Source organism: Physeter macrocephalus, chromosome 1, assembly GCF_002837175.3.
Source record: "Physeter macrocephalus isolate SW-GA chromosome 1, ASM283717v5, whole genome shotgun sequence".
NCBI lineage: Eukaryota > Metazoa > Chordata > Mammalia > Artiodactyla > Physeteridae > Physeter > Physeter macrocephalus.
Window position 1 is genome coordinate 25,682,109 of NC_041214.2, and position 17,706 is coordinate 25,699,814.

The 17,706-nt window shown below is 34.7% G+C and overlaps 1 protein-coding gene across 3 annotated transcripts in view; it reads right to left on the reverse strand.

Annotated features, from left to right (window-relative positions):
* Positions 1 to 17,706, reverse strand: part of TRPC1 (transient receptor potential cation channel subfamily C member 1) — a 63,653-nt gene that overhangs the window by 21,655 nt on the left and 24,292 nt on the right. For 2 of the 3 annotated variants that reach the window (XM_007126487.4, XM_007126486.4), the window contains 3 exons: positions 14,826 to 14,957; positions 12,335 to 12,530; positions 6,271 to 6,607 (listed from right to left, as the gene is read on the reverse strand). In XM_007126487.4, the coding sequence (XP_007126549.1) occupies positions 6,271 to 6,607; positions 12,335 to 12,530; positions 14,826 to 14,957 (665 nt within the window). Of the gene's footprint in view, positions 1 to 6,270; positions 6,608 to 10,428; positions 10,622 to 12,334; positions 12,531 to 14,825; positions 14,958 to 17,706 lie in introns of those variants that run through there. The other variant, XM_055085565.1, reaches the window with a different exon arrangement.

Genomic DNA, 17,706 nt, shown 5'->3' on the forward strand with positions numbered 1-17,706 from the left:
ATGCTCTCTTAATTCAATAATAAACTAAAAAATACCTTAAGACTCAAAGTATTAAATAAATAACACGTGTCAGTTGTAGCCTCATTCAGAAGAAAAAAATAACATTCAGTAAAATGTTCTTAAAATACGAAAGAAAATAACCTTAAGTTTCATATGACAATATCTTTCCCAGAGAGGGATTTTAATAAATGATGTGAAACAAGCATAAGAAAGCAAATTGATGTTAAATACATAACCCCCAAAAGGCTCAGTTCCCGATTCTTTTCTCTGTCTACACTCACTCCTATAGTGACCTCATCCAGTCTAGTCCAATGGCTTTAAATACCATCTATGTGGTAGACTTTCAAGTTTTTATCTCTGAAATCAACCTGTATTTATATAACAATAAATATCTCTAAACTTCTTTCCTAAACTTAACTTGTATAGGTACTTGGCTACTCTACATCTCAAACTGGATGTCCTAACATGTCCAAACTGAACTCCTAATCTCTGCACCCAAATTCACTGCTCTTGAAGACTTCCCCATCTCACTTGATGGCAACTCCATCCTAGCTGCTCACTCTAAATGTCCTTGAATCATCCTTGACTGATATTCTTTTAAATCACACATTCAATGCAGTAGTAAATCCTGCTGGCTTTACTTTCAAACTATAGTTAGGATCTAACCTTTCTCACCACTATTTCAACTTCAAGCCACTATCTTCTCTGGCCTGAATTACTGAAATAGCCTAGTCTCCCTGCTTCTACCCTGTTCTCCCTAAAATCTATTCTCAACATGGCAATCAGAGTAATCCTTTTAAAATGCAAGTGTTACTTCTCTCCCCAAAACACTGTAGTAACTCCCAGAGGAGAAAGAACTGCAGGACAGAACGCTTTTCCCATGGGAACAAAATCTCATGTTATCGTCTATTTAAGTGTTGCCTTGGAAACATACTACATTAAGAAAAATATGGAAGGTCAGCTGTGTTCAAGATTGTTATAAAAACAACCACTGATTGGGAAACTGCATCTGGACTGGGAGGACTATGAGTGGACTCATAGACCCTAAAAGTAGACCCAACCAGGACTATAGAAAAACATGCTGAGAAACACAGGCCTCAGCTCCTCTGTGATGTCTCTCTTAATGTAAAGTGTGCATGTAGTGGGAGCTACATTCTGAGGCTTTCTAAGATATCCTGCTGGATCTATAAGAAATCCTGGTAGATTTCAGGCTTCTTTGGCTGGAGTAGCCCACACCCATGCATATGGCCTCATGCCATACAACTGAGTGTGCCCCTATGGGGCTGGGAAGCAGCCCCGTCTTTTGTAAGACCTGCCAATAAAGATATATTTGAAGCTGTCAGGCTGATGTGCTCTATTTCCTGTCATATCTTCCAAAGCTAAGTAAACCTGGTGCCAGGTTTTTGCCTATCGTGTCCGGCGAGTGTGAGTGTTAATGAGAACCTAAGACCACTGCTGCTGACTGTGCAGAGAGGGCATTGCACCTTCCCTTAGAGCTCATTTTGTTCAGAGTCAAAACCAAATTCCCTACAATGGTCTACAAGGCCCTACATTACCTCTTCTCTCTGATCTCCTCTCCTATCAATCTTTCCCTCCACTACTGGTCTCCTTGCTTCCTTGCTGTTCTCTGAACACACAAGACTCCTGCCTTAGGGCCTTTACATGGGCTCTTCCCTCTGGCTGGAAGCTCCTCACCCAGACATCCATTTGGCTAACTCCCTCACTTTGCATCTTTGCTCACCAACTACTCTGATCATCCTATTTAAAATTGCAAACCCCGTGCCCCTCACTCCCAATCCCCCAACTCTTCTTTCTTTTCCCTTAGTACTTATCACTTTTAAACAATGGGTATAGTTTACTTATTATGTCTATTACTAACTGACTATCTTCCTCCCACTTCGGGTAAACTCTTCAAGGGTAAGAATCTTTGTTTTATCAACCAATGTCCTAAATGTCCTATATGGTGCCTGATACACAGTGGGTGCTCAAAATTTGCTCAGTGAATAAATATACATAGATAAAAACCAACCGAACCAAATAACTCCCTTCCCCTTCTTTGGCCAGAAGTTTCTCCATAGTTATATATTCCTGGGAGTAACAGAGAACAGTACTACAATCAAGAATAGCTTTATGACACATTCCTCCACTAAGGTATTTTTAAGGAGAATGTAAAGTGACAAAAGAACAGAGTGCTACAACCTAAATATGGATGAAGATCAAGTTAAGCCAATCAGAATCATCCTCTGACTTACCAGTGAACAGAATAAGTCCCCTGGGAAACACATGAAGTATTCTCGAAAAACTCTGTTCTTAACATCTTAATTATACAGTACCCATATTTTATGTAGAAAAACATTTTAAAATATTTGCAGGTCTGACAGGGAAAACACTTTTTAAAAATTCCACTTGGATGAGCTTCTATTTAAAATGAATAGATAAAAACTAACCAAAAATGTTAAACCAAATAGTTTACATTTTATTAACCCAAACACTGTAACAGTAAAACACTAAGCCAAGAAAGATGCTTACAGAAATAAGTGTTTTATTTCTGTAAAATGTAATATTATACCTAAAGGGAACACGTGACAAAAATTACAACATGAATTGGAGAAGATTTTGATCAAGAAAGGCAGACATATGAAAGAATATTAAGTACCACTGACAGGTAGTTTCCCAGCTCCTGTGCAATATCCCACACCAAAGTGAAGCTAATACACTTGATGTATTTCACATTTCTGAGCTGGATTGGAAGAACACAATAATTTTAAACTATTATAAGCAATGCAATCACTACATAATCAATGGACTACATTTTGGGGTCCTTTTTTGTTGTTTTTTAGAATTAGTAAGATTAGCAAACCGTAATCCCATCATTCTGCGAATTCCTCGAGGCTTGCTCCTAGGTCCTCTCTTCTTCTCATCTTATACTTTCTCAAGTGTCTCATGTGTGCCCACAGTTTCGTCTACAACATATATGCAGACTATTTGCATACTGCTAACTCAAGCTTAAACTTCTTCTTGAGCTCTGGACTATGATATCCAATTGTCTGACTAACATCTCTTTTGAATTTCTCGAAGGCTTTTCAACTTCCACATACCTAAAACCACACTCAGGATCTACTCTTTCACAAATCCCCAAACCTAGTACTCTTCTAGAATACTTAGGTTGCTTAATAATTTCCTCCTCCCTCACTTCATATATATATATATATATATTTCCATGTCCTACTGGCTTTACTTTGTAAGTATCTCTCGAATCTGTTTCCTTCTCTTTCTATGGCAAGCGTCGTAAGTCCAAGGCACCATCAGCTTTCATCTAGAGTACTGCAACAGGCTCCTTATTGGTCTCCCTCTACCTACTCTTGCCGCAGCTCTTCCTCCCAACCCGTTCTCTACGCTGTAGCCAGAACGATCTTTTCAACATGAAAATCTGATCATGTCACCCACCTACTTAAAAACGCCAGTGGTTTTCCACTGCTCTTAGTATAAAGTCAAAATTACTTAATATGGCCAACAAGGCTGTCCGTGGTCTAGTATAACATCCACTTCTACAGGCTCAGTGGCCATGGCTCCCGGGCCCAGCCGCTCCGCGGCACGTGGGATCTTCCCGGACCGGGGCACGAACCCGCGTCCCCTGCATCGGCAGGCGGACTCTCAACCACTGCGCCACCAGGGAAGCCCCCCTTCTATAGTTTCATCTCAAATCCCAATTCCCTTGTCCTCCTTCCTCCAGCCTTTACGCAGTCCCTTCTTTGCGCCATGCTCCCTCTTTGCCACATGGCCTCTGAATGTAACTTTTACACCAGCCTAGAATAGTCTTCTCTCCCAATTCTCCTACAATAGTTTTCTTTCCCGATTCTCCAAGTGGACTCCTATTTATCCTTTAAATCTTAGCTTATTTATCACTTCTTCAAGATAGACTTTCCAATCCCCTGAGTAGGTAAAATGCCCTTATAAAATGCTTGCTCTCCTAGCTCCATGACCTTTACTTAGTAGCGCTTAACTCGTGTAATTTTTTAATTTTATCTGTGTGATTTTCAAGTTATTGGGTGTTTTTCTTTTAAACAATAATTAGACCATAAGCTCCATGAATGTTGGGCCATATCTGTTTCTGCCTGTGCTTGGACAAAGTAGGCAGACAACATTTCAAAACATACATTTCTGTAAGGGCTGTTCTATTATATTCCAATGGTAAAAAATTAAGTAAATGGATACCATTAATATTCTGTGGATTCATCAACACATTGTTTTCTTTTTTTCTACCTTGCTTTTTATAATTTAACCCTACTTTTTTCCTGGAGGGCTAAGGAAAAGAACAGGAAGCAAATGTCCAGAAGCCAGGCATCATGAGTCAGAAGTCCCTGTGCTTATTGCATGAAAAAGTAAATTGAACCAAGGAGTGACTCTGAACAAGTAGGCAAATGATTCTTACATGTTTCCTTAGAGCAAGTTCAGATCTATATATTTAAGGAAGTCAGAGTGATCTAAAGACATAACAGGTTCAGAAAACATCCTTGGCAAGGTTTATTCATATCTAACTGTTTCAAAGCAGAAGCTGTGCTGAGAAAAGAAAAACACTTCCAGGAATTTTACTGGCATAATTCATACTGCACTCTTCTACTGAGACAGAATATGTTTAGAAAATTAATAATATTGTGTGTGTGTGTGTGTGTTCAGGGCCATTGTGATTAGAAAAGAGTAGCCACAGTTTTACCGTTTGTTGTGAAATTCAGTGACAGCAGCAATATTTATGCTATCCAAGGAGTGGTATGACTCTGACTTCAATGAGTTTTTACTCACTGCTAAGAAATATAAACTTTACTTCTCATACAGACTTGTTTATCTTACAAAACAAAGAAAATATTTTTTCTCTCTCACTACTATTTAAACAATAGGTTACAGATAAATGATATAAATTTTCCCTTTTTTATAACTAAAGTATATATAACAATCTTTCAGAAGTAGTTTAAATAGAGGGGAAAAGTGCTTCTAAGAGATTCCTTTCAGCCTAACCTACCCATTAAAAATATAAACAAATTTCACATTGAAAAGATCTACAACAATGCAATTTGGAGTCAAATATGATAATGTATAAATTATTTCCTAAATTAAAATATTAAATTTTAGATAAGATAGTGGAAATATCAGAAACACGAAAATATTAACAAGAAGAAATTATTTAATTCTCTTTAACCTAAAGTTCAAATGTGTATTATTTTTACTGTATCTACCTAATTTTAAACATTAATGCATAACTCTGATTTAAGATTGTTACTTGAAATGAACTAATTTCCAAATAAAAATAAAAATCCCAAAATACACTTTTATATCTGAAGAACTAAAAGTGAACACTGTACGTTAACTCTTCTTAAATTATTTAATAACTGAAACAGTCAAGAACATATCAATCAGTGCTTCATAACATAGAAAAGAATAAATTTCAATATTCCTTTTACTCTATAGCAAATAGTAAAAAAAAAAAAAAAGTGGGAAATGCTGAGGTTAAAAACAAGGTTGAAGATCCAGAGGGAAATAATAAAGGGGATGTCATTAAAAGACCATAAATAGACAATGTAATTATACCTCAACCTCCCTCCTCCTCCCACCTCTCCCCAAAAGGGCAAGGGCAGTAAAAACTGCAGAAGAGCATTAAAATATTTATTATACAGCACAATACTTATAAAAAAACCAATTTTCAGAAACTAAAATGTCTTTTTTTTTTTAAAAAACTGTCATTTCTAAAGAGATCCGGCTGTCATTACAAAGAACTGATTTATAGAGTGAGTCACCAGGGAATGTTTTATCTATATAAGGTAATATGTAACTATAAAAGTTCATAGGTTCTTAAAAGAAAAACTAATGATATAATAAAACAAAATAGTTAACTCTTAAAATGCAACCGAGTATAAAATGTATTATTACATTTCAAAATACCTAAGAAAATGTTCATATTCTTATAACAAAAAAAAATTCATCAGCAAAATTTGTTTTTCTGTTTTAACAATCATGAACAATTTTAGCAACTGAGAATTTTTAACTTCCATGTAATTAAGTAATATTAAGTAAGAGATCTGCTTATCATCAAGTTCAAGAACATTTATCTTTAAAAAAAAATGTTAGTTAAGTCCTCAATGATCCTGGAAGAATTCAAATTCTTCCTGTATAAACAGTGTAAAATTACAAGTTGAAGGCAGCTTATAATGCCACCAAGCAAGGGAGAATTAATGGGCTAAATAAAGGCAGAACTTTTTAAACTAACTTGATACTTACCAATAATCCACAGTATAAGAAGATAGTCTATTCTTTCAAGGGCTGGCCCCATTGTGTTTTTCTTATCCTCATTGTAGACAAGAGAGTATAAGTTTAGTAATAGCAGGAATGTAAAATATGATGCTCCATGAATAATAAATTTCATAAAAGGTGTGTGAATAATTCTGCCAAACTGAGATTTGGGAGCTATCAAATAACAAAGTGACAAAACTGGCCAAAACATGCCAACTGTCAAAACAGTCATTATCTTCTTACAGGTAGGCTTACGTCGGTAACCTGACATCTGTCCAAACCAAACAGTGTTCAGGAACTGCTGACAGTTGGACTGGGAGACAAACTGAAAACGAAGCACACATATATAAAAAAAGTAAAATATAACTTGTAAATACGATCTGATAGTACTATTATTTAATTGATATTCAAAGTTTTAATAATAGTTTGAAATCAATTCTATACAGTCCAGTTCTTTTGTTTTGTTTTGTTTTCTTACGTGTAATCAAAGAGTGTAGTGGTTAAGAGCATAGACTCTGGAGCCAGATTACCTAGATTCAAATCCAGGCTCTGCCACTTACTTACTAAATGACCTTGAGCAAGTTTTTAAATCTCTCTAAGCCTCAAATTCCCCATCTATAAAATGGGGATAATAATAGTATCTAGTCATACACTTGTTATGAGGATTAAATGTACAGCTCTTAGAATAGTGCCTGGTCATAGCATGCACTATATAAATATTAGTGATTATTACTAGCCTACTCAGCCATTTCAAAACATTTAACTTATAAAGACTCATAATAGTGTTTATGAAATTTCAAAATTAACAAGCACAATCCACAGAAAGAGACTTCAGCCTAGAAAAACTGATGATTTCAGTTACAAGAAACCAACATGTCAAGATAGCAAAGCAATTAAAGTCTAAACATCAGATATTTTTATGCTCCACGAAAACACTGAGAATTTCTTAAAATGTATTAAAGATACTCTTCTTAAAATGGAATTCTATGTGAGAAGAAAAGGAAAAATATTCCCAAATAAGAGGAGAATTCTAGTTCAAGTATAAAAATGAATTTACCAAAGTTTATGAAGCTTTTTAGTTTACAAAATTCAGAAGCAATATTTTCCCAATATAATGCTCACGTTGGGAAGTATAAGTTAAGGATTCTGATAACTCTGGACACAATAATGTAATCAGGTTTGAAATCACCAAAGTAAAGCACAAGTGGTCATAATATCATTCAGATATTAAATAATATTTGGTCAATGTTCTGTTTTAAAATGATTCATCCCAAGATAGAATATAATCTATAGAATGCAACACTGTAGTTTAAAAAAGTAGGCAGAGTTTTGTTGTTGTTTATTGTGCTTATCAAGAAATTTCCTAATATATCAATACTATACCTATTTTTGGCAGTTAAGTCTTCATTATTTATCCTTCTGCTTAGATTCCAGTGTTGTTAGGGAATCGTAATCTGTCCCTCAAGAGGAAATATCAGGGAGGAAAACAGCTTTTCTTCCCACCAACTACCCAGTTTAGTAGCATCCCAAACTTAGTGGTTTCATCCTTCCCCCATATATCAAAGCAATCTCAGGCGTGACTGCTGCCCTTGCCATTCCTCTACATAATGATGATTTAATTAACAGTAATGTTAAATACGTAATTGGAAGAACATATTTTCAACTGGAGATGTCCTAAGTCTGTGGTGGTTTTAAAACATAGACACAAATTCTTTGATACTCCTCTCATCAATAGGTGGGCTACCAATATTACCTACCCTTCAATTCAACAAGCTTATGATTGCTTTAACCAGTAGATTCTGGAAGAAGTGATGCTATGTGACTTCTGAAGGTAAGTCTTAAAAGGCCATTCAGCTTCCACCTTATTTGAGAAACACTTGCTCTTGGAGCCAAAAGCTGGCAGGTAAAAAGTCCTACTACCCTGAAGCCACCATGCTATGAGGAAGACCAGGCTACATGTAGGCACTCTGGTCACCCCAGAGGCTACTCAGACCATCCCCCTGCAGCCAGCCCACCATGAGGGCCATGCCCCTCCAAGGTTCCAGTCCTAGGTTCTTAGGAGATCCACCCTCTATGGACCCACCCATCTGAGCACCCAGCCCACTCAAAGCTCCCTGTTTGAAACCTCAGCTGCTGCTCAGGCACCAGACATATGAGTAAGAAGCCTCTCGAATGATTGTAGCCCCCCATCATTTGAGCTATCTCCAGCTGAGTCCTTGACATGGAGAAGCAGAGACAAATCAGCCTTACTGTGCCCTTTCCTAATTCTTGACCTAAAGAACCCAAGAGCATAATAAAATGATCATGAAATTACTACAAAATGACTATGAAATACAGTTTTATGCCACTAAGTATCACAGTAGTTTGTTATTCAGGATGTATGACCTGAACAAAGTCTACCAACTATTTGGAAAAATATTATCTTCCCCTTTGATTATATTTAGAAATCTAGTTTAAAAAACTAATTTACATTTTCATTAATTCTTAAAATTACAGAGTATCTTCCTTCCAACTAAAAATATTACCACTACTTCTTTTTCCTTTTCTCTACTCTTGTTTAGAATGGAACATTTGGTTATCCTCTGTGAGTTCTTCAGGGATATACAGAGATATATCATGAGGAAACTGCCTCCTAGTTTTTTCTTCCCTTACCAGGATAATCTTGGTTCTTTCCACCTTTCTTTGAGGTTCTTTTTCCAAGCACTTAAGTTAGTTTTGTATCTTTGTTATATCTTTATTTTATCATTTTCTAGTATTTTGTGTCTATTTTAGGTTGTGCAACACATAAGTAAATAAATTAACATAAGATCTAGTCAAAATGTATGTTAGGAGAAGAGTACATCAGGGTTCCTATTTTCTCTGTTTCTACATGTACATATTAGCATTGTATTTCCTTTTAAAGCCACATAGGTATGTTGCTGATTTATAATCTTACAGCTACACTGATCCAAATTCTTGTACTTAATTTATTTTTTCCTATAAATGGTCTACCTTAAGCAAGAACGCTGGAGTACTAGAAAAATTATAGGATTTGAAGCCAGAGATCTAGATAAGAAATATAATATTTAGGTTATTTTATTTTATTATTTGTTTAACATCTTTATTGGGGTATAATTGCTTTACAATGGTGTGTTAGCTTCTGCTTTATAATCTAGGTAATTTTAAAGTAAATATCTTAAAATTCCTTTATCAATCTCCTGAGTCACAAAGCTATTGGGAGGCTCAAACTGTCAACCAAGATAATCAAAAACTCTGTCCCTAGCACCAAAGGTCCTATATCTTGCCTTCTACCATAATCTGTTTGGGGCCCCATTTTTATAGTAATATAAATTTGATAAGCAAGTTTTATTCCAATATCTATGTTGATAGTAAGAATAATGGGTCTTAGAAGAAATACCTTAAAAGTACCATTTACCAACACCCTCTACTGAACATCATTATCTACATATAAATATCCATGTCTAATAAATTATCTCAAAAAGTGAAGTTAAAAATGCATACCTTCCTTCTTCAAGTTCTTGAATCATGTGCATGTGAGTGTATGGGGAGTAGAAATAGGTATTTCCCTTAATAGGAAGGGATGATGCCAGAAGAGCCAGATTCAACTTAGTTATCATAGCATACGTCTCTCCACCTTTGGGTTTCACAATGAATTAACAAATAAGAATAAGGAACATAATATCTGATATTTTATTTTTAAACAGAAAGGCCCTATTACTATAGAAAGGACTACTTATAAACAGATCAATAATACAAACCCATGACAGACAAAACACAAGATGGAAACTTCATTAGGAAGGCATTTACTATACAGGATCTTACCTGCATAGCTACTATTTAGCAAAAACATTACATTAACATCCATATTATTATTATTAATGTTAATTGTTAAAAATAATAGCAACTACCATTTATTGAGTACTTGCTTAATGCCAATACTCATTGTACTAAACTCTAAATATATATATCTTTAATTAATTCTTAAAACTAAAGCTCAGACAGATTCAATAACTTTCCCAAGGACACACAGTTTTTATGAAGCAGAACTAGGATCTCAACCTAGATGTATTGCTCCAAAGCCTTTGTTCTGAGCCACCAGACTACAGTGGAGGAAATAATTTAAATATATCACAGAAAACCTCATACCTCCTTTTGGTTATATTTGATAGCAAGTTTTAGACGACTTAAATTCATTCTTTCTTCTAGTAGTCCCCGTTTGTCAAGAGGCTCATCACTAGATGTATGGTTTAGGATAACTTCTAATTCGCGAGAATTCCGGGCTTGTGCAAGTAAATCTTTAGCAAACATTTTACATTGCCGGGCTAGTTCCTCATAATCATTCCTGCAAAGTGCAACAGTCTATTATTAGAAATGTCACTTCCATCTTCTAATTAACCTGTTTTCACTAGAACATTTTTTACTCAGTAACATTTTAATTCTGATACTGCTACACAACATGTTTTGTGCTGACAGTCAAAGGAACCTACTGGTGCATCAATTCTCCATAGCTTTGGGGAAAATTGTAACACAATTATGTTCTCTGTGTACACACTGATAACCTTAGGTAAGCACAATGTTTTCTTACATATACTGATATTCCTAGAAGTTCTGATAATATTTGTCAACCAGCTCTTCACTTAACTCATTTGCCCTCATTCTATAATAGTTTTGTATAAAGCTTCCTTTTATATTATTTATCTAAACAATAGATAGTAATATCTTGATGTTATCCAATAAATATTATTATGTAATTTTTAACTAGAAGTTTTTTCAAGCATAGTCTACAACATGTTTATGCTACTTCTGATATTAAAATAGTATTCTGTTTCATTTTTAAAGTGCTCATTTAAACAAAATTCAAGTTAGAAAGAAAACTACTGAAACACACCTAGTACAGAATTCTCTTTCAGACTGGAGTACTAGAAAAATTATAGGATTTGAAGCCAGAGATCTAGATAAGAAATATAATATTTAGGTTATTTTATTTTATTATTTGTTTAACATCTTTATTGGGGTATAATTGCTTTACAATGGTGTGTTAGCTTCTGCTTTATAATCTAGGTAATTTTAAAGTAAATATCTTAAAATTCCTTTATCAATCTCCTGAGTCACAAAGCTATTGGGAGGCTCAACCTGTCAACCAAGATAATCAAAAACTCTGTCCCTAGCACCAAAGGTCCTATATCTTGCCTTCTACCATAATCTGTTTGGGGCCCCATTTTTATAGTAATATAAATTTGATAAGCAAGTTTTATTCCAATATCTATGTTGATAGTAAGAATAATGGGTCTTAGAAGAAATACCTTAAAAGTACCATTTACCAACACCCTCTACTGAACATCATTATCTACATATAAATATCCATGTCTAATAAATTATCTCAAAAAGTGAAGTTAAAAATGCATACCTTCCTTCTTCAAGTTCTTGAATCATGTGCATGTGAGTGTATGGGGAGTAGAAATAGGTATTTCCCTTAATAGGAAGGGATGATGCCAGAAGAGCCAGATTCAACTTAGTTATCATAGCATACGTCTCTCCACCTTTGGGTTTCACAATGAATTAACAAATAAGAATAAGGAACATAATATCTGATATTTTATTTTTAAACAGAAAGGCCCTATTACTATAGAAAGGACTACTTATAAACAGATCAATAATACAAACCCATGACAGACAAAACACAAGATGGAAACTTCATTAGGAAGGCATTTACTATACAGGATCTTACCTGCATAGCTACTATTTAGCAAAAACATTACATTAACATCCATATTATTATTATTAATGTTAATTGTTAAAAATAATAGCAACTACCATTTATTGAGTACTTGCTTAATGCCAATACTCATTGTACTAAACTCTAAATATATATATCTTTAATTAATTCTTAAAACTAAAGCTCAGACAGATTCAATAACTTTCCCAAGGACACACAGTTTTTATGAAGCAGAACTAGGATCTCAACCTAGATGTATTGCTCCAAAGCCTTTGTTCTGAGCCACCAGACTACAGTGGAGGAAATAATTTAAATATATCACAGAAAACCTCATACCTCCTTTTGGTTATATTTGATAGCAAGTTTTAGACGACTTAAATTCATTCTTTCTTCTAGTAGTCCCCGTTTGTCAAGAGGCTCATCACTAGATGTATGGTTTAGGATAACTTCTAATTCGCGAGAATTCCGGGCTTGTGCAAGTAAATCTTTAGCAAACATTTTACATTGCCGGGCTAGTTCCTCATAATCATTCCTGCAAAGTGCAACAGTCTATTATTAGAAATGTCACTTCCATCTTCTAATTAACCTGTTTTCACTAGAACATTTTTTACTCAGTAACATTTTAATTCTGATACTGCTACACAACATGTTTTGTGCTGACAGTCAAAGGAACCTACTGGTGCATCAATTCTCCATAGCTTTGGGGAAAATTGTAACACAATTATGTTCTCTGTGTACACACTGATAACCTTAGGTAAGCACAATGTTTTCTTACATATACTGATATTCCTAGAAGTTCTGATAATATTTGTCAACCAGCTCTTCACTTAACTCATTTGCCCTCATTCTATAATAGTTTTGTATAAAGCTTCCTTTTATATTATTTATCTAAACAATAGATAGTAATATCTTGATGTTATCCAATAAATATTATTATGTAATTTTTAACTAGAAGTTTTTTCAAGCATAGTCTACAACATGTTTATGCTACTTCTGATATTAAAATAGTATTCTGTTTCATTTTTAAAGTGCTCATTTAAACAAAATTCAAGTTAGAAAGAAAACTACTGAAACACACCTAGTACAGAATTCTCTTTCAGAATCACTGTTCCTTGAAAGCTAGGACTTACCTGCTTATTAAAGGCAAGCCTAAATCACTTCTGAGAAACAAAGAAGTTTTAGTAGATAATTATTTTTAAAATACCAATTAATTAAGCTTATGCCTGAGTGGAACAACTTAAGAATAAAGTTAGAAATAAATAATTATGAATTAATTGGGGTTAGATTTCAGAAAATAATTTTTCATTCAGTTTTTTTAAAGGGAAAGGAAGGGAAAATAGGGAGATTTCCCATTGATTAATCTTTTTTTTAATGGGATTTTCCATGAACTGGCTGCATAAAATTATAACTCAAGGAATTAAAAAGTTTTCCTCACCAGCTAACATTTTTTAATCCATTCTTTGCACTTACTATGTAACCAAAATTACCTAAGAATAAGTGGTTGAATTTCTTTTTTAAAAAAAATAAATAAATTTATTTATCTTTGGCTGCGTTGCTGCATACAGGCTCTCTCTAGCTGTGGTGAGCGGGGACTACTCTTCGTTGCATTGCGCAGGCTTCTCACTGTGGTGGCTTCTCTTGTTAAGGAGCATGGGCTCTAGGCACAGCGGGCTTCAGTAGTTGTGGTGCACGGGCTTAGCTGCTCCGCAGCATGTGGGATCTATCCGGACCAGGGATCGAAACCGTGTCCCCTGCATTGGCAGGTGGATTCTTAACCACTGTGCCACCAGGGAAGCCCAGTAGTTGAATTTCTTTAACAAACAAAGTATTACCTACCTCTTAGTCTAGGCATCTAATTGCAGTCGAATCAATTTTATGCCTACATGTTATGTTTCTCCTACTAGAAAATCTCACCAAACAGTGAAAAGGGACAAAGTCTGGGTGTGTGGAATGTACCTGACATACAAAAAGCATTCTATATGCTTCTGAAAGTTATGAAGGATCGGGCTTCAAGGATGATTACAGAATCTAGGAATGAGGGGAGTAGGACAGAGAGCAGTTATAAATAAGATTGTTCTTGCTTAAGGCTACCATTCCTACCACTCTTCACACTGACTTAGAATGCCTCCGGCAGTGTTGAACAAAGCAGGGATTTAAGGGTGGTGGAAAAGTGGAAGAAGGAAGATGGGGAAGGAGTGACGTAAGTGGTACTGGGGTCTATTACACTGAGGGAAAAGGAAAATCCCAAGTATGTGGCAGCAAGGTTTGGTCATCTTGGATCAAATGTAGATAAATAAATGATAATTTGGCCTATGAAAAAACTCAGGCTGAAAATATTCTGGAAAAAAAAGAGATAATTTACAATTTCCAGGGCTTCCCTGGTGGCGCAGTGGTTAATAATCCGCCTGCCAATGCAGCGGACATGGGTTCAAGCCCTGGTCCGGGAAGATCCCACATGCCGCGGAGCAACTAAACCCATGTGCCACAACTACTGAGCCTGCACTCTAGAGCCCGTGAGCCACAACTACCGAGCCTGCGTGCTGCAACTACTGAAGCCCACGCACCTAGAGCCCATGCTCCGCAACAAGAGAAGCCACTGTATTGCAATGAAGAGTAGCCTCCGCTCGCCACTAGAGAAAGCCCACGCTCAGCAACGAAGACCCAACACAGCCAAAAATAAATAAATAAAATAAATAAATTTTTTTAAAAAATTTACAATTTCCATTCATTCCCACCTGAATTCCACCTCCACAAGGCTTAGTTCTTTTAAATCAGCACTAAGTTCAAATATTTTTTAAAAAAATTTACAATTTCCATTCATTCCCACCTGAATTCCACCTCCACAAGGCTTAGTTCTTTTAAATCAGCACTAAGTTCAAATGCTCGCAGAATTGGATCCTCCTCTGTTAACATTATTAAAGCTGGACTGGCCAAGCAGCGATATATATCAAGACGAAACCTGTGATAAAATTTGATTCCATAATGTAAAACAAATTTATTAGATAAATATGATCAGTATCTTTAGCCTATAATTTTCATAAATTTAAAATTAAAGTATTATAAAATTAAAAGAAAATAAAACAACTATAAAATACTTATTATAAGTTAACCTGCATAAAAAGAAAAAGACAAAAATAAATATTTTGAAATATAAATATTGCAATTTTTTTATATCTACTGCTTATAAAGAAATTGTTTTGGTATTTGTTTTCATAGATTCAAAACTTTGTATCCTTCAATTCAATTTAATTAAAAAATTTCTATTCCTGAACTCAGTATTATTTTAAATGAAATATGTTAATAACTAATACATTTTGAATATGATATGGATGATAATTAAATTTTCCTTCCCCAGTGATACGTTTACTTTAATATGCTACATATATATAACACATGACTCATTCAACCAGGTTATTTTTGAAAGACCTTTCAAATCTTAAGAATGAAATCATTGATTTATGTCTAACCTCTAACTAATAGAAAAGTACTCCCTTTACCTTCCATAAACTTATTAATGTTTATAATCAATATCTAAATAGGAACCAAGTCAGAAAAATTTTGCTATAATTCTTTCATTTATAAATATATAATTCTTAATTTAAAATTTGGTAGATATTTTATAAATATTTTTTCTTTTAAATACAAATTTAATATATGCTTGTTTAAAAAAAAAGCAAGCAGTTTAGAAACATAATGCTCCCCAATTCTCCTCCTTCCACCAACTCCACTCCTCAAAGAGAGTCACATTTCAGAGAATTATGAAAATCTTTCCTGATATTTTCTATTCACACACAAACATAATCAGACATACTGTGTACAGGGACAACTATTTCTTTTTTTTTCTTTTCTGAGTATGTTTATTGATTTTTATCAATTTTTGGTTATTCATAAGGAATCAGCTTTCATGCTACTTTTGTGACAAGCCTACAACCCTAAAATTCTTAGGTGAAATTTATTGCATCTGAATTTCCAGGACACTGTTTAATTTTTTTTCTTTTTTTATTTCTTTTTTTAAATTAATTTTTATTGGAGTATGGTTGCTTTACATACAATGTTGTGTTAGCCTCCACTGCACAACAAAATGAATCTGCCATACATACAGATATCCTCTCCCTTTTGGACTTCCCTCCCATTTAGGTTACCACAGTGCATTAGGTAGAGTTCCCTGTGCTGTACACTATGTTCCCATCAGTTGTCTATTTTATACATAGTATCAATAATGTATATGTGTCAATCCCAGTCTCCCAACTCCTCCCACCCTACCCCTTTCCCCCTTGGTATCCATACATTTGTTCTCTAAGTCTGTGTCTCTATTCCTGCTTTGCAAATAAGATCATCTGTACCACTTTTCTAGATTCCACATATATGCGTTATTATACGACATTTGCTTTTCTCTTTCTGACTTACTTCACTCTGTGTGACATTCTCTAGAAGGGACAACTATTTCTATATCACTACATACAGAGTCATCTCGTTATTTCCTAAAACTGGATGGTTTTCCATTTGATGGCAGTCCATCCAATCTCCATTAATGGAACTTTAGGTTGCTTCCGATTTTTTACTTCCATAAATAATGTAAAAATGATTATTCTTTAGTTCATATACCCTTTGCACATTCAGAACTGCTGGATAAAACAGCATGTTCATTTTAAATTCTGGTAGATGTTTCCAAAGCACTAACAATAAGGAGAGCTCATTTTCCCCTACATCTTCATTAGTACACTACCCTAACAGATGAAAAATGGAATTTTAAGAGTTGTATTACTCTGAATTTCTTTAGAAGCTTAAGCATCCTTTCATGTTTACTATTTGTTTATACTTCTGTAAACTATCTGTTCATTTGCATTAGCCTATTTTTCTGGTGTGTGTTTTTTTTAATCACCAATTTGTAAAACCTCTTTATATATAAAAGAAATTAGTCCTCTGTCTAGTCAAAAATGTTTTAAATACTTTTCTCTCGTTGGTTGTTTGTCTTTTTACTTTGTTTGCAATGGAATTTTTCTGTATGGAAATTTAAAACTTTTATGTAACAAATTTATTGAAATATTCCTTATTTACCTGATAGGTCTCATGTCTTACTTAGACACAAAAATAGACCCTATACAATGCATTTTTTTCTATATAATGCATTTCTAAGAAAACAATTTTTATGAAATCCAGCTCTGATTTAGTAATTAACAAGTACAATCACCTGTATCTTAAGTAAGGATTTCTACAGAGGTATTTGCCTATACCAAAACTGTCCAAAAACTTGAGAAAAATATATATAATTGAGCAACTTATCTTTCTGTTTCCATCATTATGTCTATAGCAATTAATTTTTATAGTAATTAATTTTATCAGATTGTCTCTAAAAATGACTTTTGTATTAACCTAGTCATGTCTCAAAATATGGATTAGTGACAAAATGCACAGGAAGAGTGACTGCTAGTACTGGTGGCAACCAACTATGCTGGAGTAATAATGAAGAGCCATAGTATGGAAAGCAATTAGAAATAATCTGAAAAATAATGAGGCTGCCTCGCTTTATTAAATCTGTCATTTTTGGTATTCAAAACACTATCAAAAGTAATGGTGGGGGCTTCCCTGGTGGCACAGTGGTTGAGAATCCGCCTGCCGATGCAGGGGACACGGGTTCGTGCCCCGGTCCGGGAAGATCCCACATGCCGCGGAGCGGCTGGGCCCATGAGCCATGGCCGCTGAGCCTG